Source organism: Xiphophorus couchianus, chromosome 18 (assembly GCF_001444195.1).
Source record: "Xiphophorus couchianus chromosome 18, X_couchianus-1.0, whole genome shotgun sequence".
NCBI classification, from domain to species: Eukaryota; Metazoa; Chordata; class Actinopteri; order Cyprinodontiformes; family Poeciliidae; genus Xiphophorus; species Xiphophorus couchianus.
Genome location: NC_040245.1, coordinates 25,258,044 through 25,284,072, shown reverse-complemented (window position 1 = coordinate 25,284,072; position 26,029 = coordinate 25,258,044). Strand labels below are relative to the sequence as shown.

Here is a 26,029-nt window from a genome sequence, read left to right as displayed (position 1 = left end):
TTTTAATTAGATCTCAAGGCTTATTCGGCTACCGCCCTGTTTGTCAGCAGTGGCGGGGAGCGAAGTTGGAGCATTAAGCCGTGGTCCAATGCACCGCTGAGGCAGGGGGAATGTGCCACGCCAATGTGCTCAATGGAACAGAAGAGATGCATTAGTGTGGTGTCGAGAGAGGGTGGGGAGAAAAGAGAGGGGGGAACGGAGATGACGAGAGAGAGAGACAGAGAGATCGCCTAAAAATATTCACCCTGCTCATGGCCCCTACGAGCGCATCAATATTTTAGTAGTAGTTGGAGTCATCTAAAAAAGTTCACCTGCTGCCGCACACTGAGCTGTCTGTCAGCCAGAGGTCAGCGCTGCGGAGGGTGATCTCATATGGTCTGACGGTGGTTCCAGCAGACTGGCTCCCGGCCAGGACACGGAGAAACGCCACGAGCGCCGCTCGAGTGTGAAGACACATACAGCTCATAATGTAAACAGGCAGGCTGGTTAGGGTTGGGGGCTCTGAGGTTGGAGCGGGGAGAGAGGAAGGGGAAGGGAGCGGGATTTCATTTGTGATTTTTCATGATGAGAGTGGAGAATAAGTTAGGTTGAAAAGCTCTCTGATCATCCTACACTGCACTTATACGAATATTGTAGATTGTTGTTGGGCTTTTTTTTATGTGCAATACACATGCACGTTCTGTACGTTCCAAAAAAATAAAAAAGAATTCCTCAAACACATTTGCACATCTCGTAAATGGGACAGCACGTATTGGTGAACATACAGTATTGCCAGAAATATAACGGACTTAGCAAAGTGCTACTTTCCATTTGAAGTCCCATAGAACAAACACAATATGTAAATAACACCAAATTAGGCTCCTTATCTCTTGTATTTCCTTTTTAGTGCTTATTGCCTTTATTTTGTTTTACTCTGTAGAATATATGGTTGACTTCCTGTTTTCGATTTGATGCTTTTATTTTGATAAGCGAGCTTCCGCTGTTTATATTATAGAACGGCAGCTTAATGACTGTAAAGGACGGAAGACAAGTTGCAACAGTGTTATAAAAATGTATCTGGTTATTAGCCCCCACCTTGATAGAGGCACAAGGTTTGTTTGTTTTGTAAATAAGGATATTTCTAATGTTGATTGATTGAAATTGTGAATTTGTTTTATTGTAATCAAAAACTAGGGTGTAGTTTTTGAATCAGAGTTGGTATTTTTAGTGGTGAACGTTATTTTTAGTGTGTGTTTGCACATACAGCTGGTCTGGTGAAACTCAGGGTTTACTTCCAATAAATCTCACTGTTCAACAGTAAAGCCACAATCCTTCATTTGGGGACAGGGGGGGTCTGCTACACAATATATATAAAAAACATTAATGTAATTTCAACAACAAAAAATACAGTAAAAGTAAATAAAAACTGCATGTGGTCAGGAAAGCCTGTATCAAAGTGCTAGTGTCTTTTAAAATGTTCATAAAACTACATCTGTCATAAAAATAGTAACTGAAACATGAAGTTACAAATTTTGCTTGTATTTCTTTTTTGATATGGCTCCTTCATTCAAAATGTGTTATAAACTTAAAACACCTGTACATATTCCTGTAGAACACGACCTCAAACCGTATGTAACTCCTCTGGCTCCCATTCGCAAAACAGATGATTAATTATAAATCTCTATCTGCCTTCCTCTGCACATACTTGGAATAATTAGCCACCAAAAATAACTAGCTATGCTTGGTAGGTGCAGTAATAAGCTTGAAGTAATTATGTGAACCCTGGAGATTCAACACTGCAAAATCACAATATCTTACCAGGTATTTGTTGTCTAATTTCTAGTGTAAATATCTTAGTACGCTTTGAAATAAGACAAACCTAATGTATGAGTAACTTTCCAGCAAGAAATATGAGCTTGTTTTGAGTCAGTAATTCTTGAATATTTACTAAAAAGTTCCACTGGTAGATTTTTTTCTCTCATCACATGTGAAAAATGTCAACCTGCCAGTTGAACAAGTACTTTTTTATTCATATTACAAAATTACTTATTTAAAACAGGCACCTATTTCTTGCTGAAAAGTTACTTGAAAGTTAGTTTTGTCTTATTTCAAACATACTGAGATATTTACAACTAGAAACTAGGCATAAAATATGCGGTAAGAGTTTGTGTTTCTGTAGCGCAATAAATGACCACTTTACTGTGTCAATATTGGAAAAGCAGCATGAGTTTGAACCCAGACTGAAACGTTATTTGAATTGATTTAATTTGTATTATAGGGCACAAAGAAGGGCAATTTAAATGATATGAAGTAAAAAATGATTTAAAGTAAACATACTCAAGTTATAGAGTGAAGGTGAACAGAGCAAAACCAAATATAATTGGTTTTGCTGCTGTCTGTGAGAAATATTCACATGTGAATCAATAAGATTCTCCATCCCAAGTTAGTGGCTTGCGAAAGTAATCATAACCTTTTTTTATTTTTATTTTTTCAAACATTTTGTCACATTACAGCAACACATCCGTTCCTAACAGATAGATGTAAACGCCTCGACGTTTTTGGTTGTCAGGTGACGACTGTGGGTGTTTGCAGAGCATGAATTCGGGGATGCTTCACCTAAAGCTGCTGGAGTCTGCAGTGCTTCCCCCAGCAGTGGATCATTGGCCTGTGCATGCAGAGAGTGGCGCGTTGGCAGTCACATACCTATCCAGAATTATCACCCTGCGCCGCAGTTGCCCTCAGCTCTGCTGGGCTTTCTGATGTGTTTCGGCCCATTTCTGCTTTGTTTCCACAGGCTGCAGTGGTGCTGCTCTGATAGATTCTCACTGCTTTAGCTCACAGTTGACCGGCTCAAAACAAACAAATAAGCCAACAATAGTTTATAAAACAAGAAAATGTCTCTCTTTTTTTTTTACTTATGAAATAAGCATCTGTTTCGAGGAAAAGCTTGCTTTCTGACTCCAAAATAGTAACGAATGAATTTTAATGTTGATTCTAGAAATTAGCATAATTGCTGTTTTTAAGAGGAGAAGGTCCATTTGTTTCACAAAGAAACACTGATTTCTGTGACGGCATACACTGCTTCTAATTGTGGACTAGAAAAGGTAATCCGCAAAATAAAACCGGGAGCAATTGTTTCAGAATACTTTTTTTTGTGATGGAAAAATTATAAAAACCTGACAAAAAAAAAATGCTTTGAACCAGATCTTATTGTGACTTTTTACAGATTAGCAGAATTAGAGACTGATGTGCAGCATTCTCTTAAAAAAAATCATTTTTATTTTAAAAAATTTGTCTGTTCCTGTCAGAGGTCTGCTAAGGAAAAAAAAAATCCACATCAATGTTTCTAAATTTCATGGTTTTAATTTTGCTGTACTGTTATTTTTTTTAGTGTGGTCTGATTGTAAAGCTGCAATTATTTCTATAAAAAACCCCAAAAGATTTGGGTGCATAATCTTCCAGTTCAAAACTAAACTAGTTTTGACAACAGTTTGAAAAATTCTTATTCCAGGGTTAACTACATGCAAGCAACAGATCTTATAAAGATGCTTGTTGACGCTGGTAGGAGAGTGTCACTATGAAAACACAAAGACATTACTCTGAAATCAACATAAAGATTTCAGTTTTCCATCCACTCAGGGACAAAGGCTTCATTTTGGTAGACGTGTCATGTGGGCTGACGTGCGTGAAATCGGAGTATTTAAGCCAAAAATAATTGTTACATTTGGAAGATAAAGCGGGAAGCCTGCAAGCCCGAGAACACCATCCCAACCGTGAAATACGAGGGTGGCAGCATCGTGTTGTGGGGGCGTTTTGCTGCAAGAGGGACGGCTGCACTTCACAACATAGATGGCAGCATGAAGAAAAAACATATGGACAACACTAAAGAAACATCTCAAGTTACCAGACAGGAAGTGAAAGCTTGAGCACTAATGATCTCCCAAATAAACATTGCTAGTTATATTAGCTGTTGTGTCAGTGGGGGAAAAAAACAATTGTTTTAGGAAATTCTACCACTTTTCTGATGGAAGTTGTTTGCTTTATAATCATTCCAGCTCAGGAAGAAAATGAAAATGAATTCTGAAAAATAGGGCTGCGACTAACGACTATTTCAATCATCAATTATTCTATCAAGGATTCCGCCGATTAATTGATTAGTCAATTAGTTTTATAAAATTGCCACATTCTTCAGACATTTCATTTAACCACTTAAGTCTCTTTTCATACAATGTTAGAAATACATTACAAGATGGAAATAAACAAAAAAATTGAGAAAATAAACATTTCATTGATCAAACTGCAGGAACACAGCTTTCCTTTGGTGTATTTGAACCAGGTGAAGCTAAAACCATCCCACTGTAGGAGTTCTAGGTAAAACATATTCACAGACAAAGGTGTTTTTATCTTAAATGCGAAATCTATATAAAATTTCCGTAGTTTTAACATAATAAATGCTTTGATTATATTGTATTTTTTAGCATATCGCCTTTTTAAGAGTGTATTCTCAAGTTAACGATTAATCAATTACTGAATCGGTTGACAAGTCTTTCAATAATTGATTAATCACGATTAATTTGATTAATCGTTTTCACCTGAAGTGTCAAAAAATAAGTAAAACTCTAAAATGAGACAGTTATTAGAATAAACTTGTTGGTTTCTCTGATGAACTTGAGCTTTTCTTTGACAGGACACCGACTCTGGGTTGTACACGTGCGTCGCGTCCAGTCCCACGGGGGAATCCAGCTGGAGCGGGATGTTGACTGTCAGAGGTACTTTTACCAAAACACTCTCTTACTCTTCACACACTTCGTCTGCCGTCTTTCTGAGAGCCCCATCTGTTGACTTAACGCGAGAGAATCCGCACCGGTTTCAGCCAAACCGATGTTTCGAGCCACGGTCACGTTTCTGTGTCGCAGAGGAAGGCGCCTCTTCAGGATCCAGAGTGTCTGAGTTCATCCAGCTTCCGGGACCGCCGCAGAAACCCGTGGTTACCGAGGTGACCAAAAGCACTGTCACTCTGACGTGGCAGTCCAATCCTCATGAAGGCGGAGATGCTGTCACCTCCTTCGTCGTCGAGGCCTTTAGGTAAGAGTTTTAAAGCAGAAACGAGACTTTTAACGCCAGAGGTTATTCCTGAACTCCAAGCCGTCCTGCACTTATATGTGCTTTTAATCGGTTTCTGTTCGGTCTTGCTATTTTTTTTTTCTTTTCAGATTTGATAGTATTTAATTAAAATACCTCACTGCCACAATGTTTGAATAAGAATCAGTTGCTGCCAGTTGGCAGTCAATAAAGTTTTTCCCTCTTATTATATAGTTTAATAAAAAAGAAGTGTCAACACTTTATAACAGCCAGAGTTGAATCTTATGTCACGAGTTTTGACTCTTTCTTTATTCTTGGGTACAACATGATTTCACACCTTAAAGAAAATGTCAGATTCAAATTGTGAACACTCACAAATCTATTTCTGACTTTTTGCTGTTACTTATTGAGTCTGTAAAGTTGACGAATTTCTCGGCCATAAAAGTTGATACGTTCAAGCACTTTGGTCTACTGACATTGGGACATCCTTATCTTAGACCATACTTTACACCCTTCCATTGGCAAAAAAACAACAGCAGAGACTTATTATTGGTGTAAAACACAAGCGTTGCTGACCTGACATTGACAGTGCTGTCGGTCTATTGAGTTGTTGCAGTTGTTCATTTGGAAGAAACCGTTGCGTGATCTCTGAGAGTAGCTTTAGGTTTGACAGAATAGCTAAGACTCCTTAGAAAACAATTTGCATCTCACATAACAACCTGCTATCATTTAATTTACCTTCACACTTTCCTTTGCATTTGATTCATACTTTTCCTACTCTGGTTATATTCAGAGAAGGCCCTCGTCTTTACAACTGCTAACAGGCTCATGGATGTTCAAGGCTTTTGTTACTTTTATGCAGATTCTGAGGTGAGGTTTAATTGTGTACTCACAGCTTTATGTTTATAATGAAATGCTGATAAAACAAGGGGACATTAATTATCCTGGTGAGTCTATTTGCATTGTAAAAACCGTGTGCAGTGTAGAAAATGCAGTGCAAAGAATGCTAAGTACAAGCAGCGTACAACAAAAAAGTAAATAATTATTTTTTTGTGCTGTTGTTTTTTTTTGATTTTGTGTCTCTTCAAGTTAAGTCTTTGCCTTTTCTTCCGGCTCCGATTTTCTGACTTACTGCTCTGCGATAATGAAGTCTCCTTCATTTTGAGCCATTAAGAGTTTGGGAAATGACTCATCTGAGCCCAAGGGGGAAGCAGTTCTGTTAAGTTATGTTGGGGGAAAGGAAGTGTGACTCTCGCTGCCCCAGTGTTTAGCCACGGTGTCCTGGGGAAAGCGAAAGCAGCTCTAACAACCAACCGGGGGGGCTGCAGAAAGGCAGAGAGGGAACGAAGGAGCAGACAATTACTGCTGAGGTCAGACTGGCAGCTCTGTCCTGTCCTGGGGCAATCCAGAGAGGGTATGCATGCCAAGCCATGGAGTTCACTCATTACAGTGGCAAGACAGAGAATACAGAGTGCAGGCACACACACGCCCCCACACACGTACATACATTTCTCCTGGCGTCAAAAAACGATTCAGTTAGTGATGGATGCATCCAATTCTGCACGCTTCAGCACGGAGAAACTAGTTTGTAAATGCTTGTTTTTTCGCCTGTATTTTCTAGTGTATCATTCACAACCACAGGTTAGTTTCAAGGACTCTCCTCCACTTTTTTTAATACTCATACTTCTTAAACAAACCCTTTGTGCCCGCTCTTAGTAATTATGCATCCTCAAAGGTACGCTTCCAAGGCTTGTGAGTAACGGCAGTGGAAAGATAGCATATTGGTGTGAAAATTGTAGATCGGTGGATACATATTCATACTCAAAGTGAAGATGAAATGTTTCACTTTAGTAGATTTTCAAGGTCTTCTATAAAAGAGACTTTTGTGTCGACAACCTTGTCGCTGGCTAAAGCGACAAGGTTGAGGCTGGTGACTTTATGACTAGCTGTTGGCTTTCCACGTCTCTGATCTCATTTCATTTGCTTTTTCCACCAATGACGTCTGTAACAAGAAGAGAACCATTACTAATAAGTTCACTGAGCTTCTGAAAAAACAAGTTGCCTTTAGGTTTCGGTGTACCGCAGGGATGACTACTGGTTTCCCTTCAGTTCTTCACATAGTGCCATCAGCTAGGCCATCTCATTCTGAATATTTTCTACTCTAACATAAATGATATACATTCCCTTAAAGCCTACAGGCAACAGCATTTGTTATCTTATGTGAAATATAAATATGGCCCATCATTTTTTAATTTACATCCAACAAAAAGTCTGAAGCCATGTTTTCGACAGACATTTTTTAGTCTCTATCATCTCAGTCTCGTTAGTTTCTTAAGTAAAATCACACCACTTCCTAGTAATCTATCATTTAATGCGCAAGTTGAAACATCAGTTGCTTTTTCAGCCTTCTCTGCACATAACATGTGTTTCAAAGCTGTTTTTCTACTAATCTATTAAACACACCACAGTATATTTTCTAGATGACTAATTGACACGAGGCTGGCCCAAAACACTGTAGTGACTATGCCAGGCCTTCACGTGGCGCTATAATACTGCAGTGGAAATATTGAGTGTACTGCGCACATAAAACTTTTATGGCAGGCCTTTGACATTGTTCTTTTTCAAAAATTTTAGTTTCGGTTGTCTATATAACGAAGACAAAAGCAGGTAAAACTGTATCACTGACATCTGTTTCAGAAAATATAGATTTGGGTCAAAAAATGCTATTGTTGTTTCCCTCTGGGGATCTCTTTGTTTACATGAAACTGTTAGAAATTTACTTTACAAATAAAAATTTGATGGATTTCATCAATCTGGGTGCGAAAAGAGACAAAAATTTCCATTGTATTATTTAATATTAAAATTGTAAGACCTCCAAAGTCTGGGTATTACTTTTGTTTCTTGACAAGTAATGTCTGTTTTTATTAAAGATTTCTTTAATGGATGTTGGCCATATATCTGTGTGGGTTTCTCTTTTTCTAAAACATGAAAGCCACCGCTGATAGTAATTTGGGAAGTTTTAAATGGTTAATTCATTAATACTGTCTTTTTAGAAAGAAAACACTAAAGAGATTTTCACAGATTTCACAAACAAGGAGTTCACAACCGCAACTCGAACTCTCCACCTTCCTGGTTCACAGTTGTTGTGGCCATTGATTATAAATTTTGTGAATTGTAACTTCTGCCAGTTTAGTTTTGTTCTTTGGGCAGTTAGAATATATTTAAGTTAGTTTAGAACCAAAATCTGCAACTATTTTTTATATCTGGAAGTGTTTCGATTACTTCTGTAATTGTTAGACCCTCGCATTAATTTGAGTAATTAAGAACACACCGGACGCTCGGTGGAGGTCTGATGTTTGGCAAATGTCTGGCGTGTTGACGGGACGTTTTGTAAAGGATTTTTTTTTTTACCACTTTTATGAACTTGAAACATCAAATTAAGATAACTTTCATTTTCAATTAAGTTGTAAGATATTTTTAGCAATTGTTTTGTCGCTATTTTTAATTTTTATTTTTTACAAGAAATAAAGAGTATATATTTTTTCAAAACAATCAAGTCGGAAGAGCGTGCAAATCAAACCTCCTGTTACCACCCACGGCCTTTGTTGGAAATTTTGGTTTTGAAATATAGAAGGTCGCGACAACAGTAATAACCTCTAAGCCGCGGTACCTATATGTCTTTAATGTAAAGAACAAGAAATGGTTGAGTGTTATAGTAAAGCAACCACTGTTGCCACTTAAAAGCCAATTTTAGACCTTCAGCTGGACGCTTTAAACGGCAGAACTGCTCCTCCGGAGAACATTTGGTGAGAAAAAAAGGCTCCTGTTGATGAGGAGGGGAGAAAAAAAGCAGTGACCTGCTTGTTGTAATTACCTCACTATTTTCCTCTCCACAGAGTTGAGGAAAATGGGAAACAGTGCCGCGCTGTTTGATAGCGTCTGTATTTTTCCACGGCACCAAACTGCCGTTTTCTCGACTGACTCCTTCATGAGCCAACCTGCTGCAATAAAGGAGAGAATAAAACTTTGCCTGCAAGCTGAGACCTGCCGCATGCTTTTTAGATAAAAAAGAATCTCAAAGATTCGAGAAGCCAGTGATGAACTCTTTAACTCATCCGCTTGCTCATTCAGTAGGAACTACTTAAAGAATGTGCGGGAATTAGACATATTTGCTCACATTTTTGCTGAGAAATGATGAAAAAGTCAGCGCACTGAAGAAACAAACAAGTCAAGTTGTACTGTGTTTGAGTTTTTAAGATGCCAATTCCTTCTGCCTGCTGATTAAGGCAAATGGACAATTATTTTTGCTTCTCCTCAGGCAAATTTCGATTGAATAGGCAAAGAGAAAGCAACTATGCCTTTTGTCTTAGCAATCTGAATGTGGCTAAAGGGTTGTTTTGGTGGAGTAATTATTAATCAATCTTGGCTTCTTTTTTTTTTTCCTGGCTAAATTGGAAAGAGACCTTTAGGCTAAACAACTGGAGTTTTCAATATATTTATCTGCGCTGAATAAAGAAGAGGGCTGGATATAACCTGGCAACGATTGTGCTGCTCATTTTAAAGGAACTAAATAAGTGTGAGGATCATTTGAAAGTGGTGAAGAACATGAACATTTCTGGTACTTCTATAAGCTGGTACACAAATTAGACTTTTTTTTTCTCCTAAGTGACACAATCAAGACTGTGTTATACCACTGCTGAAAATGGAATCCTTAAAGGTGGTTATTATGGAAAGTTGACTTTTTCTTTAGCTTTATATCATCTTATAATGTCATTCCCTCATCAAAAAATAAATACCTGGAGTGTTTCTTTCATTATTTCATGCATGAGAAATCCTTGAATCTCCCATAGCAACCTTTGGGGTACCTAAGCACTTGTTTTCACAAAGCTTCGCCTATTTCCCCAAAGCAGCATCTGCCTCCCAGAACACCCCCACACCGCTGTCACTCAGCTCCTCCAGACTAGTGGCAGCAGGAATTAGCAAACACCTGGTGGAACTGCTCATCTGCTGAGCTCATCATGCAAACTACTGTTCAGTCCAAAGCTCGTAAGAATGTTTGTAAATGGTGCAATGAAAAGCATTGTGATGACCTACTGAAGGCGGCGTTTCAGGAAGAGCAGGAGCTTCTTAAAGGGACAGAGGCCAACTTTCAAGTTGTCCAATTACAAAGTCAAATTTTGTTTAAGTCATGTTTTCGGTTCAATTTCAACAATTCACTAAACACAACTACAAATTCAAAAGCCCAACAATCCTAACTAAGCAAAATGACAAACTGGAGAAAACCCAAAGACATTAACTAACCACCTGCTAAAATTATTTTGCATGACGCAGGATTCTTTCCTATATCCTGGCTATTTTTAGTTATTATATTAGCCTTCTATGTCATTATGCAGCTTCTCTGCTGATTTTGTTTAGATATCTTCCTGCATGTGTATTATTTTGATTGTTGCCAACGTTTGATGTGGTAGAAAAATGACAGCGACATAATAATGTTTCATTCACCGACGGATTCAAAGTCTTTATTCATTCTCAGCTTTCTAAGTGTCTCTTTCTAATGTATTTTATAATTTTCTAGTACAACAATCATTCCCTCCAATAGAGAAAGAAATTCTATTAGACATTTAAAGAGAATCTTTACTCGAACTAATTCACCCCATCGCCTTGACTTATTGCTTGGAGCTGTCGCAGCCTCGTGAGATTTGAATGTGTGTTTTCTTTTCTTTTTTTTTTATCATCTGTCAGGACGACTACCGTGACTGAATTTTACAGGATGTGAACTTCAGATCTCTCCTTCTGACACCGACTTTTCCAATTTCATCCGTCCGTGCTCTCATCGGCGGCAATCACTGAACTAACCATTGTGCTCAAACCCACGGCAATCAAGATGAAATGATAAATTACAGAAGCTGAAAAACCCAGGATATTAGAGCCTGTTTGATTATCTGTGTTCTTTTTTGGGGTGGAAAACATCCTCCTGATTAGGATCGGAGGGATTCATATTAGTATTCCTGTCACATTCACAGTTTCTTTTTACCTGTAATCGAAAAAGTTAATGTATTTTTTTTTCCGATTTAAAAAACAAGTTTTAATAATCCTGTTTTCCCTTGTGCTCTTTTCTCTCACGCAGCCAGTCGGTGGGCAGCACCTGGCAAACCGTTGCGGACCACGTGAAGCACGAGAGGCACACGGTCGTTGGACTTTTCCCAAACACGGTTTACCTGTTTATAGTCCGAGCCGTCAACTCCTACGGCCTCAGTGACCCCAGTCCGATCTCTGAGCCGGTCCGGACTCAGGGTGAGTTCTGTTCCGAGGCCCTCAGCGATCTGCACACACCTGATTAAATGCAGATATATTGGGATGTAAAATAACGCCAGTGTTGTGAACTATCTTCAGCTGGTTTTTTTGTTTTTTTTTTTTTTTCCAATTTGTGGAGTTGGGTCCTGCACAACTACAGTATAATAAAACACTGCGTCACTGTAGTAGCATAAGTATGTACTCCCAAACTAACTCTATGCTGGAGCACAGGTTGATGTAATTGCAGCATTTAGTTCTCTTCTGTGCACACTTTTCCTAAAATGTAGATGAACTAATGAAGGACAAATAAAGTCCAGCTGCGATAGGATCTTCTTTTCATTTGCTGAAAAACGTCTTTCGGTTCAAAGGAAGAGCAAAGATCAAAAAGTAGCTTGCTGTGCAAATGTATCAATCAGAAGAAGGGCACAAAAATATGCCATATAATCATTGTAAACCTAAGTTATCAATAAAATTTATGCTTAATCTAATATTTGTATTTTGCCAACATCTACTTGTGGCTGGACATCATCTTACAATTTGAAATTGTTCTTTGAAGAAAATAAAATTAGGTTGATAATAAAATTAGGCCTTTCAGTGTTAAACAGTTTGGTCTCGTCATAGAAAATAATCAAAATATTAGTGGAAAAATAGAAAATGCAGGCCAGCAACTACAGGAAGGGTTTGAGTACTATCATGCAATTTAAAGCTTTCTACTGATTGAAAAGGATATGAATAACGTTTGACATTATCATTTAGTGAAAATGTGCAAAAACACAGAGAAATTATTATCCTTGTAATTTTTAAAATAATACCCTTTGTGCCTGTTTCATTCCGTATCAGAAACAAACTCCTTTGTTGAATTAAAATAATCAGCAGTACGAATAATTCAGGTGTTATTGATTGATATCAACTGGTCGTTTGTCTGAAAATGATATCAGAATGAAACTGGAGAGGGAGGCTGCCACAGGGCCGACAACTACAACAAAAGAGCTGAGATTTGTGGAAGTAGCAGCTGTGGGCTACTTTTGACAACAAACTCCTGTTTTCACCAAGGATCTGGAGTAAGGAGCCGGGTTGCTAGGCAGAAAGTCTTTTGTTCCACATAAAACATCGAGGTCAGACAACAGGTTCCAAAACTGGGTAGGTGAATGTGTTGTGCTCTGATGAAATCTGATTTAAATGACGGGAATAAAGAGCATGCTTAACAAAAAACAAAGTATATATACTATACAACATCACCAAATGAACAGTGTTCCCTCAGGGAAACATCGGGTGGATGTATGATCTGTGAGCTGACGTTTTCTTCATTATTGGGTATTGAATTCAATAGCATTCCTAAATATTCATCATTTTAAAATCAAAACTTCCAGATGGTGTTAGAAAACCACATGAAAGGCAGTTTTATTTTTCTGCACCATCATTACTTCCTTCAAACGGGAGAAAACCCCAGAAGGTTTTCCTAAGGGTGGCAAGAGCAGGCCAGTAAAAAAAAGAAGAAAAAAAAAGAAAAGAGAAAAATAGGGTGGCACAAAGAAAAAAGAAACATTTATTCCACATTTATTCATCTAGCTATTGGGTTTGGGTTTACATTGGAGGCACCACTGCCCTCAAATGTAAAAAAAAAATAAAAAATATACACCAAATAAAAACTTACCGAGAGGAACATTTTAATTTCGGATTGGTCTATCCAAAGTCCAGAACTGAATCTGACAATAACTCTGTGGGTGTCACCGGAACAGATTTCTATCAATCCCAGATTAAATGCTGAAATTTAAGATTACTTAAGAATCTGCACATTTATTGTAGAACATTGCTCCATGTTTGTTTTTTTTTTTTGTAAAAAATGTATTTATTTTTCAGTCGAAATGTGTGGGAAAGATGTTGCATTGATCTCAAATAACCGGCATTTCCTGTAAAACGCGAACGTTTGCACTTTCCTAGTAAATCCTTTGCTTTTTACACTTGTCCATTTCCCTCAGTGTGCACTTCCATTTTTGCATATTTAAAGAAAAACAAAGATAGTGGATGTAGAGCAGAGATAATGTGCCGTGCTCTTTTAAGAAGTTGTTTTTCATGTACAGTGTCATAACTAATTGCTTTCTCAGCGTGGTGCTTTTCTGCCCTGAGCAATGTTGAATTTCAAGTTCGTCTTTTTTTTTTTTCTTCATTTTTTGCTAAGTGGCTGCTGCTCAGCTGTGCTTTGCTTTGATTTATTTATTTTTTTCTGGCTTTATCTCATTTCTTTGTGGAGTCAGATGGGAGTCCAACAGAGCAGGGCGTGGACCACAGGCAAGTTCAGAGAGAGCTGGGGGAGGTTTCCATCTACCTGCAGAAGCCCGTGGTTCTTTCTCCCACCACTGCCAGGATTTCTTGGACTGTGAGTTCACTTCGTGGCTGGAGATGTTTTAATTATCGAAGTGGCAAAAGGCAACGCTAATCCTCATTCATTAGCTTTAGTAGCTCCTTCACACAGTGCATGAAACAAATTGGATCTGTGGTAGCCCGAACACTGCTGGAAGGTGGATGATGTGCTCGTTTGTTTCCTGCCAACTCTTTCCAGGTCGCCCGTCAGTCCCGGTACATCCAGGGTTACCGCGTGTTTTACCGGATTGTCGGGGGCTCCTGGCTGGTCCGAGATGTGGAGGCGACATCTGACTACAGCGCGGTGTTAGCAGATCTCCAGAGCAAGAAGGAGTATGAAGTCAAGATACGGCCCTACTTCAATGAGCTACAGGGCCACGACAGTCTCATGGTTCTGGTCCGGACCCCTGACGAGGGTATGAGATTACCAACAATGCAGCAGATTACATCAGCTATTTCCAGAAATGTGTTGGAAGTCATGCAGAAACATGGACTTGTAGCTATATCGCTGTCATCTAACATTTGTTCACCCATTTTAGCTCAATATTTTCTCCTCTTTCTAGCCTTAAGTGGCCCTCCGCAGGCTGTTTCAGTGGTGCAGCTCACCAATAGCTCAAGTATCAGTGTCTCCTGGGAGCCACCGCCTCATAACGTTCAGACTGGCATCATCCTAGAGTACAAGGTGGGTGCTTTGAAAACCTTCCTGTTGCTATCTTGTGACATATAGAGCATTTTAAATTTAAATATACCCTTTCACTTTTACCAAAGGTCTGTCACATGACAACCACAAACTTCAATGGATGTTATTCAGATGCTATGTAACAGATCAACACCAATTAGTAAATTTCTGTGAAGTGGCATTAAAAGGATACATGGCTTACAAAACCTTACAAGTTAGCGTAAGCTAACTCTGGTGGAGCTGCTAGAGTTAGTAGCTAACACTAACAAGACAAATATGCATTACACAGATGGGACCTATTCAGAAGAGCAACTAGAAGAAAACCCCTGAAGAGTCTTGTTAAAATGTTAGCTTGCTACTTAAATCTTTAGCTCCAGTTGAAATATGTTAGCTAAATATTTAGTTTGAAGTTAAATATTTGGTTAGCAAGCTAAACAAATAGCTTAATTAGTAAGCTATTTGTTTAGCAAGTAGCTAAATATTTAGCTTAGCTCCAAACTAAGTATTTAGCTAGCAAGTTAAATATTTACTTTGTGGCTAAATATTTGGAGTTACATATTTAACTCCAAGCTAAATATTTAAATAGCGAGCTAACTATTTCATTTGAAGCTAAATATTTATTTAGCAAGCAAAATATGTAAATGTGCAAAGGTGAATAAGTAAAAGTATCGGATTTTCAAAGCTGGTCTAGATAATGTATCACATTTCATGAAATCTCAACTCTATTAAGTATGTGTATCGTTTATGTTGTGCTGCATATACATAAACTGAAATTCAGTGTTAGCTATAAATTTTTCGTTTGACCATATTAGCGTCTTAAGTTCATCTGTGGCTCCCAAATTTGATTCTCTATTCTTGGCCATTCAAGTGCCACTCAAAAGTCAAACAGTTATCAGCTGAATTAATGATGAAATAGGGCAAAATCATCCTGCTGTGATGGCCACCTCAACCCGTCAGCATGCTTGCGGGAGAAACTCTTCATCGGTCCAGAGAGAGCATCTGCATAGTGTAGCATGAATTACTAAATCTAGTGTTCTCTGCAACATGTTTTTTAGACTCACTGTACAAAAAGGTTTTTGGCGTTGTACATATATACAGCATGTACGCATCTCTTTATTGTGCTGATTAGGGCACCAAACCTTTCCAAATTTCCACAAAATTAGCTTAGCTTAGCTTCAGGTCACATCACCTGGGTTACATTATCTGACATGTAGAATATGTCGGAGTGTTACTCATGCAAAGCATCCAAAGAAGTGTAAGACACACACCTAAGAGTGTGATGGAGGTAACAGACTAGCAAAATCATTCAAAACAAAACAAGCTGGTCTTTTTGCTTTTTGTGTATTTTTTTCCCACAGGCTTTACTCAGAGGTGTACAGAGCTGTTGCTGAGATGGATGTGAAAAACACTGATTTGTAATTAACAATTAGTAATGACTCTTTTGCTGCTCGTGTGCTGCCAGTTCTTGTTTTGTCATCAGTTTTGTCTGCTAAACACTTACTGTTCCTGTCATCTGTTTGCTGAGCAGAGAAAGAGAGAAAAAGAACAGAGTCCTGATTGTCTGTCCGTTAGCATTAGCACAACACTGATTACTAATCACCAGGCTGCTAATCCAGGAAAAAGTTCAACTCTATTGTTTTTGACGTATTCTTTCCATCTGCGAGTACAGGTAGAAACAAATAGAAGGCAGCTCATTTCAATGTTTAGCAGCAGAAGGCAAGGATCCAACCAAATATCGTAAAGGTTCTCATTTCCAAGGAACCATGTGTTGCATTTGTTAATCAAAGCCTTAAATATTTTTAAAAAGCACTTCGCTCTAAACAGAGAGCTTGGTGTTGCAGCACAGATGTTAATTATAACCTTCAGCGACTTCATTGCAGAACTTCACAAAAGGTTAATTAATGAAAGAGTCGCTTCCTGAATATCAATGTAGATAGATATGCAGATTATATATAGCAGAAGCTGGAAAGAATCTGAGTTACGGTTGCTATGTTACTGATAAAAATTTCCGTGACAAAATTAGGGCTGATTAATTTACAGAAGCGGGACGAAAAGCCTTTATATTCTTTCTATTTTTTGTTTCCTATCAGATAAGATATTTTGCTGTCAGAATGAGTCCTTATCAACTGTAGTTTAAAATGATATCATTCAGAAAGAGATCTTCTGTTTTGAGTCTGGATTCTTCAAGCTAAGTTTTGCTTTCAATATAAGAGCTCGATTAGGATAAATATAAAAGAAAATTGGTTGAAATGTACCCTTTACACACCACTTTAGCTTTTTCATGTTTTCACTCTTAAAATCCCAATTAAATCCCAACGGATGTTTTTGGTTTATGTGATAGATTAACATAAGGTAGCGCACAACTGCGATGTGTAAGAAGAGCTATTTAAAGTTTTTTGTTGTTTTTTTATGTTTGTAATTTGGCATTGTGGGTCATAGCACATACACGAGGTGATTGACAGCGCTAAGACCCTCCTCCTGGCTCTGATTGGTTGTTTCTGATGAAGCGGTATGTTTCTGCAGATGGCAGCAGGATATCAGGGAGAAGGCATAGGAACTTGATTTTTTTTGCAAACAAACTGTTTTAACAAATAAATAAGAAAACTTTTCTTATTTTAAAAAAAATAAAAGTTACATAATGCAGCTTTAATCTGGAAAGATTTAGCCATTTGTTGACCTAAAACTTCCACATTTACAGCATCGAAATTCCTCTACTCTATCCATATATGAAAGCACAAAAAGGTCAGAGTTAAACGTTACGTCCTTTTTTTTTTTTTTCAAACCAGTCATGATCAGAGCCGCCTTGTCTCGTGCTGAAGGAGCAAACATTAACTCCTGCTCATCTTCGTCTCTTCTCAGGTCTGGTGTTTGTCCGGCGACGCGGAGAGTCAGATAAACCGAACGGTGGACGGTTCTGTTCTGTCCATCCTGCTGACGGGTCTGCTCCCTGACGTCCAGTACACGGTGGCGGTGGCTGCTGTCACCAGTCTGGGTGTGGGCGCGCTGAGTCTGCCTGTCAGCCTGCTTGTCGGTGAGTCACTCAAACCGTTGCAGCCGCCACGCTCTGCAGAATATGGCAGGACGCACTCCCAGCAGGCTGAGCTTACCCCGGGTGAAAGCCGTCCTCCGAGTGTCGTTGAGCGGGTTAAAAACAGGGCGGTGTGCGATTATCACTCTTCTCGGGGGGTGTGAAAGATGTTAGTCGAGAATTCAAACTGAGAAAAAGAAAAAAAGATCTTTTTATATCTGAAGCAGTAGCCTCATGTTTACTTGGTGTTTTCCTTCAAATTCTTCCAAACATAGCGTGTTCACAAATTAGGGAGATGAATATATATGTGGAGCAGCTCTGGGTGTTTGTTTGCAGGCGCTGGAAACTGGAGTGACAAAATCTGACTGACAACTTCTGGCAGACTGCAAAATAACTCCAGTGACACATCCCTCGACATGCCAATCAGAAGCATTTTATACAGTTATCATCGTGGAGAAGTATTGAGATATTCCAGTTATGAGTATTCTGTGGGGTTTATGCTGGACTTCCAACATCTCCAACATGTTTGTCATGTTAAAAAGGAGAATATGATACATTATTTAAAGACCTATTATGGTAATTTGCTTCCACTTTTATTTCATTCTTAAACTAAACAGAAACATTAACTGACTTTTTTTTTGATTTGACAATATTTACTCACTTTACGTTACTAAAAGGTTCTTCAAATCATCAGAGAATGATTAAATAAGGTGGTATGAATAAAGATGTTTACTGCAGATGAGCACAAAGCCTATTTGTTTTCTTCTTTTTAGTATTAATTTCTGATTAAAAATGTAAGTCAGATTAGCACATTTCAGAAATAAAGCAGTTCAAGGTTCTTTGCATGATAAAAACGTACAATAACCAACTACGAAACAAGCATTAAGCATTATATTTTGTCAAATGCCAACATTAAATTCATCATGAATAATAATCACCATAATCAACGTTCCAGCTGTTATGACTCAAAGGCCACTCTAAACAGACACATTTTTAACTTTGATTGTGTTTCGGCTGTTTTGCAGTTTTCTGGAGGTTTGTCAAAGATTTGTGATTCATTCTCTTTTTGAAATCTATTTCTATGAAACAAAAAACCCTTAAACTTATGTATTTTTTCTGTGAAACATGAAACAGAAAACCATTGAGGTTGGATTATTTCGCTTCTAAACCTGAAAATGATCCATTCATATTAAAGCCAGCAATCAGTCAAGCCACCACATGTATCACGTTTTAATTCGTCCTAATATTTTCTTCAAACTGTAAATCTTCTGACGGTCCTGAGAGATTTTTAAGTTAAATTGCTTTAATTTGTCTTCTCAAGTTTTCCAGGAAGCTTAATATTTCAGGCAGTGTGTAAAACCTGCCACAAAGTGTACAGTGTAATTTTGGGAAGTCTAACCATTGCTTAGGATGAATGTGAGCAATTTGCATTCTGCTATGAAACCATATCTTTTGCTCCCTACCTTTCCATCCAGCTGTCACTGAGTTGTCTAGCTGTCTGTCTGTCATGCAGTGTTTCCTCTGTCTGTGTGTTAGGAGAGAGTAGAGGTTGTGTGGAAGCATGCAGAGGTCTGAATGTGTGGCTTCGTAAGCGTGATAATAATGTTGAAATATTTGTTTAGTTAAACTTCTACTTCCCTCTATTGGCACACTGTGTAAAGATGTGTAAACAGCTATAAGGAATTTTTTTTTTTTTCTGTAGCAGTGGTGTAAACTCCCACACCAAAAAACAAAAAAACAAAACAAAAACAACAAAATAAAGTTTCCATTTTGCAAGGAATAAAAACTCCCAGGAGGAAATAATTGTTTTAGCAAAAACTACCAGTGCATAAACTTTTAAACCTTAAAGAATATTGCTGAAACATTTGATCTTTTTTTTTTTACTTTTAATCTGTTCACAATCCATAGATTCCTGTTTCCTGGAATCTATGGATATAAACATTGATTACTTTGCATATGTTTTAGCCAAAGCTCTCTAGATTGGACGTGTTTCTCCTCCTGTCTCACACAGTGAGGACGACGGTAAGGTAAGTGAAAGACATTAGAGAAATGCAGGGAAAGAAGTGGCCTGCTGAGATTACCATAGCAACCATTAGATGCTATCTACATGCTAACCAGATTTTTTGGGAAGCCTGAAAGGAAACAAATAACACCAGTCAGAGCAGATAACAGACCCTCTGAGATCGCAACTATTAATACAAATTCACTCATCATTGAGTGAAGCTCATCATTTTAAGCAGAGTTTTCACAAAAAATGTCTGAAAAAGTCAAAAGTCGGAGTTTGAAAAGTCCAAAAGTTTTGACTATTTCAAACTTTTTCCTGGAAAGTTTCAGTTTCTTTCTGGCAAATTTTCAACTTACAAATGTCCTCGAAATTTCTAAGCTTCGAATTGCTTTTGTTTTTCCTAGAAAATCTCTGAGATAAATCTAAAAATGTCAAATTTGTCTGGGCTGAAAAATTTCTCTTTGTTTTTTTTCTATAATGGCCCTGATATGCTTCCCTAAATACGTACGCAGAAGTACATCTTGGATTAAATCTTAACAAAATTTCTTAAGATGTTCAGTAGAATAAATTCAGCCTTATTTCTTCTGCCTAACGGTGATAATGAAGAGAAAATTCTCCACAAATCAATGCCACTTACTATATTCTCCTGTGTCTCTTTAACTGTTTTTTAAATTTTTATTTATTTTCATATTTAATTGAATGGCTTATAAAACTTAATAGAATACTGCTTTGCTCAGTCCTACCATTTTATTTTAGTATATGGAATGGAAAAACAAACCAAACCTTTAAGAGAAATTACTTCATGGCGTATAACCAGAGTCACCCTGAGCATTGAAAATATATTTCCATGATTGGTCTCTGATTCGGGGCTTCTCCTCAGTCTTTATTAGTTCTTAGAAACCCAGAGCTTCTTACAGCCATAGGCTGAAGGAGTGTTACATCCATTCCCGCGTCTATGTTGATTAATTGGATTTCAGTAGACGGGCTGTGGGAAGGCGCAGAAATCATCATTCCAGTCAAAGTCCAGACACATTGTATTCTGCGGTTGTCACCATCCAGAGTAACAAGGACGCTGCCACCGCTGCTGCTACAAAGGGACGCGGCGGCTGAATTTTTGAAAAGCCATTACGTCTCAAATCTCACATGCAGGTGCATCTCGGCAAATTAGACAAACGCATTTTCTCTGTAATGAAATTGAAAAGCTGAACTTACATATTACAGATGTTCGTCGCACACAGATTCGTGTGTTTCAAACTGAAACCCGAAATTCGGTTTCTGGGAAAAATGAGAACAACTGTGGTTTTCAGGACAGAGATGTTAGACGGCTGGCTTCAGTCAGCGGCCCAGCAGACACTTACTGACACAGTCTTCAACCAAGATGAGCTACAGAAGGTCATTGATAAAGAATCTGGCTGTTACTGCATCCAAGCATGTTTATGGAAAGCTAAGTGGAAGGAAGAGTCCAGCAGGAAAATGTGCCCTAGCATTAATCACAGCTGTAACTTAGAGAGGAGTGTCAAGCAAAATCTGTTGAACTCAGCAGAACCACAGGCCCATTGACTCCATGCCACGCCGCATTGATGCAGTGATTTATGCAAAAGAACTTCTGTAAACATATCATGAATGTTTACAGAAATAAATATAAGAAGCCTGACATTTCTGTTTGAAACATTTCTTTTTTTTTAAATAATCTAATGTCAAATTTTTATTTTATGAGACAATGGATTTTGGATTTTTTTAATAATTTTTTTATGCAAGGATTAGAAAGCTTGTAATCTCGCACTCCATGTGTTAATGAATCTATGGAATACGCGAATTTCACTTTCTGAAATGGATTACAAGGAATATTGTCCTTTTTTACAATATTCTAATTTATTGATATGGACCAGTGGACCAGTGTACAGTAGCAAGTAGGTCGGTAAAATCAATATGTACAGCTCTGAAAAATGAAGAGCCCACTGCACTGAACCCCACTGAAAACCTCCTGGTTATTCCACCAAATATTGATTTCTGAACTCTTCCTGAGTTAAAACATTAATATTGCTGTTTCTAATTAAATATGAACTGGTTTTTTTATTGTTTTTTTTTTTTTTTTTTTTTTTTTTTGCTTTATTTGAGGTATCTTGTATCTTTTTCGAAATTTTGACCATTTCTCATTTTCTGCAAATAAATACAAAATTCTTGCTTGGGATTTCTGGGACATGTCGTCGCTTTGCTTCCCTGGTTAAAATAGAATAGCTGCATTAATGATGCTACTGCAAATGTATATTCATCTGGAACACGATGTATTTTCTCTACAATTAGCTTGTATTTAGATGTGCGGACAGGTTCTTTAAAGCTGGAGATGCTTGTGCTTCGTGGCACCAGAGGTGAATAAACTCAAACAAACAGTGGACACATTCTGCACATCGTGTTTTCAGCTCAAGGTCTGGTGTGAAAACAGATTTAGAGAGTTGTCTGCGACTTTGTGGCCTTATATATTTGTTTTTATTGTTGTTGTTTTTCTTTTATACCAATCTGACAGGGATCAGGAGGTAGAATAGAGCGTCCATTGTGATTCTGGCCAATTTTATTCCCAACATCAACTGCTGTCATCAAGACATGTCAGAGATGTTGCGTTTATTTATTTGTTTTATCGCCCCTGGTTAAGGTGTTTCGGCTTTCCGTTGTGCCTTCGTCACCTTCAACTTTGACATTTATTTTTATGTTAGAGAAGTTTGATCATTCCTAGCTGCTGCTGCTGCTATTTCCTTGCTCTCTTTTCTACAAAGACAACTGAGAGAGAAAACTTTATCCAAAGCCTTTAGTGCTTAAAGCCTGTCTAACTTAAATAACACACTGTTAAATCAGGGTTTAATCTTTGCAGTCCTTTAACGCAGTCTTTCTCAAACTGTGGTCTCTCACACTCATTGAGAGGGTCACCCTTGGGTCACCCGCGAGTGCCCCAAGGTACTGCACGTAAACAACCGTTTATTTGCGGTGAAGCGAGTTCAAAGTGCGATGCTACAGTTAGCTTACAGAAGCATTGTGTGATGATAATGGCTAGATGGCTTAAGACTGTGTCACTGAAAAGAAAACGGTGGAAAGTTTGTCAGGGTGAGCTGCAGAGCTTTGGTTTTTGAACACTTGTTATGATACAAAATATTTGTTTTTCCCAAAGCAACTCAAGTCTATTTTTCTTTTATTATGCTTCAAAATTACAAACATTATCAGAGGACAACAGTTGTAGCAAAGTTTTTTTTTTTTGTTTCATGTAGGCATTAAAATGTTGTGTTATTATGGGGGCAATTTCAAATTAGGTGCTCCATGAGTGTTTGTTAAAAGGGGTAAGTGGTCCTCAGCCTGAATAAGTTTGAGAAACACTACTTTAACGCAATAGATACAAAACTTCACTATTTAATTATTTCAGACTTTTAATGTAAACCCTGCAAAATTTAAAACATACGGAAGTGGATGGATGGATGAAATTCAAGACAATCTGACATGTATTAAACTCAGGAAAGGTAAATATGTGTCCACATTTAAGATAATGCTAGAACCAGAACCAAACATGGAGAAGCAGCATTCAGCTTCTACGCACCATAAATCTGGAACAAACTTCCAGAAAACTGCAAAGATGCTGAAACATCTGCTTAAGCTCCTTTAAATCAAGGATCAAACCCCAGACTTGTCTTTGATTAGTAGTAAAAGTGTGGGACATTGAACCACACTTAGTCACGCTCCTAAAATAGCGGCCTAAGTCATTTTTTGTCAAAAGTGATTTTTTTTTCTTTGCCTAAATCATCTTTTGGCAATAAATGACTGAATTGCATTGAGGATTTTATTTTATGCAAAAGTAACGATATTTGCTTGAAGATTTTGATTATGGTATTTGACAAAATGTAACGTTTGGTGTTTGACAATCGGTTACTATATTCTGTTCATATGGTGTAAAGCACTTTGAACTGCCCTGTTGCTGATGTGTGCTACACTTGTAAACTTGACTTCACTAAAAATCCTAAAACCAAATTCCAGACGGTGTAGGAAACCCATCTATTCAAAGCAAAACCCAAAGTCTAAACTACTGTAAACCTTTAATATTCAGCGGTTTGACCTTGTGTGTGTTTGTTTTTGTATTTTTGTTGTTTTTCAGCTCAACAACCGGTGGAGGTGAAGAAAGGCGGCGAGCTCAGCTTGGCGGAGCAAATCGCCAGCGTTATCCGCCAGCCGGCCTTCATCGCGGGGCTTGGCGTGGCCGCCTGGCTGGTTCTGATGGGCTCCGGCGGACTGCTGTACTGCCGGCACCGCAGGAGGAAGCAGCTGGGCCACTACACCACATCCTTCGCGTACACGCCGGCAGGTGAGGCAGCCAGAACGGTACCTGTTCCGTTTCTGACAAGCAAAAATGGCTACCCGGCATCATCAATCCACTCCTCAAAGTCGCCACATCCGACAAAACGGGACGAGACGCGGGGAAAAAAACAGATTCAGCAGTTCACAGTTTGTTTTTGCTCAACCCGGTGACAGTGACAAACTTCCTGACGCACCTCTGGGGATGGGGGAGAACGTCTTGTATGGTGATGAATGCTTTCAATTTCAGTTGTGTGCTTTTGCAAAAAACAAATCCTGCACTTTAATCTCATCCACAGTTCATTTAAATGTATTTATTATCCGAGCTCGCTAGCTTGCGCGACTGAAGGCAGCGGAGAATAAAACGGCAGCGGTACAGATTTAGAACAAAGCCTTGGGGTGTATGAGTGAAAACACATCGTTTGTTCACTTCCTAATGCATTCAGAAGCACATGTAGTTTGGTTTTATGTGTTATATTATTGTGATTTAGATTTTCTCATGATTGTGTCAGTTTGCGTCGCCGCCTCCCTTTTGTTGCAGGCGTGCTTTAATGTAAATCCATCCATTGTGTGTGTCTGAGTGTATTTAGGTCAGAAGTGTGTTTTCATAGAAATTAATTCAAACCTGCCTTTAGTTGAATGTACTGCGAGGTGTAATGATACAGGGCTAAACACACATGTTCTCTTTAGAGTCTTTGAAGGAAAGAAAAAAAAGAGAGATGTCTTAAGGCAAAAGCTTTCTCTTCTCCGCTGTTAAACATGATTTATATTGTAGCTCTTTTTCTTTTCCTTTTTGCAGTTGGCTTTGCTCACAGTGAAGGATCTGGAATCATCAATGGAGGGTAAACTCTTCTTTAAGGTTTGATTCACATGATAAGAGACACTCTGGGTTTAATAGAAACAGCGCTAATACGTTCTCACCTTTCACTCCCTCAAGGCCTGGCTTGTTGGGGTCAAATATGGGCAATTACCCCTGGCTGGCGGACTCCTGGCCCACTCCAAACCTCACTCACAGCAAAGACTTCGTCAACTGCTGCTCTGGAAAACTGGACTCAGAAAGATATTATAACTGTAAGAGCCCTCGGAAGCTGAATATGCAGGTGAATAGGAGCACAGAGGGCTGCGGCCGAGAGTATAACTTGTTTGTTTGTTTGTTTTTTCCCTCCGGTCCAGCCGTCGGGATCATCAACTACCCCAGTCAGACGGAGAAGCGCAGCACGGCGTCCAACGACAGTCCCATTTACAGCACCATCAACACGGCGGCCGAGGACGACCTGCTGTCTTACTACGACACCTACTCCAGCGTGCCCTTCAACCAGGGTCCAGACCCCTACAGCAGCAACCCAGTGCTGTCCAGTGCTGGGATTCTGGGTCTGGAGCAGGACCTGGACCGCTGGACCATCCAGTCTGGCCAGTCGGGGTCAGAATATGCCAAACTCCAGTACACCAAGAAAAGCAACGGTCAGTAACTTCCCCAATACAAACTCTTTGTTTTGTTGCACTGAAAGCAACTTTCAAAAAAAGGTAACTTTCAAAAAAATATGTTTTTACACATTTTTTAAAAAGTGTTTCCATGTCCTGAAAATAAACTGTGAAAAAAATCAATGTTGTTGATACGGGCTGTCAGGTCTCTGTATGACCGATGTCAAGTGTCTGGTCCGCATTGCCGGCAGTAAGTCGGGCTCGTTTCCGGTGAGAGTTGGACTCCGCCAGGGCTGCCCTTTGTCACCAATTCTGTTCATTACTTTTATAGACAGAATTTCTAGGGGCAGCCAAGGTGCTGAGGGGATCCGATTTGGTGGCCTTAGGATCTCATCTCTGCTTTTTGCAGACGATGTGGTCCTTCTGGCTTCATCAGGTCGTGATCTACAGCTCTTGCTGGAGCGGTTCGCAGCCGAGTGTGAAGCGGCCGGGATGGGAATCAGTGCCTCCAAATCTGAGGCCATGGTCTTGAGCCGGAAAAGGGTAGAGTGCCTTCTCCGGGTCAGGGGGGGTGTCCTGCCCCAAGTGGAGGAGTTCAAGTATCTCAGAATCTTGTTCACGAATGAGGGAAGAAGGGAGCGGGAGATCGACAGGCGGATTGGCGCAGCGTCTGCCGTCAAGCGGGCGCTGTACCGGTCCGTCGTGGTGAAGAGAGAGCTGAGCCAAAAAACAAAGCTCTCGATTTACTGGTTGATCTACGTTCCCACCTTCATCTATGGTCATGAGCTTTGGGTCATGACCAAAAGAATGAGATTGTGGATACAAGCTGCCGAAATGGGTTTTCTCCGTA

At 38.9% G+C, this 26,029-nt stretch overlaps 1 protein-coding gene across 3 annotated transcripts in view; it reads left to right on the top strand.

The window, feature by feature from the left end:
- The window catches only part of LOC114133241 (roundabout homolog 2), a 98,236-nt gene that overhangs the window by 58,541 nt on the left and 13,666 nt on the right, over nt 1–26,029 (top strand). For all 3 annotated transcript variants that reach the window (XM_027998978.1, XM_027998980.1, XM_027998977.1), the window contains 11 exons: nt 4,667–4,748; nt 4,896–5,064; nt 11,189–11,355; nt 13,611–13,732; nt 13,916–14,132; nt 14,280–14,398; nt 17,255–17,426; nt 23,561–23,767; nt 24,557–24,599; nt 24,695–24,828; nt 24,931–25,218. In XM_027998978.1, coding sequence (XP_027854779.1) covers nt 4,667–4,748; nt 4,896–5,064; nt 11,189–11,355; nt 13,611–13,732; nt 13,916–14,132; nt 14,280–14,398; nt 17,255–17,426; nt 23,561–23,767; nt 24,557–24,599; nt 24,695–24,828; nt 24,931–25,218 — 1,720 coding nt within the window. The remainder of the gene's footprint in view (nt 1–4,666; nt 4,749–4,895; nt 5,065–11,188; nt 11,356–13,610; nt 13,733–13,915; nt 14,133–14,279; nt 14,399–17,254; nt 17,427–23,560; nt 23,768–24,556; nt 24,600–24,694; nt 24,829–24,930; nt 25,219–26,029) is intronic.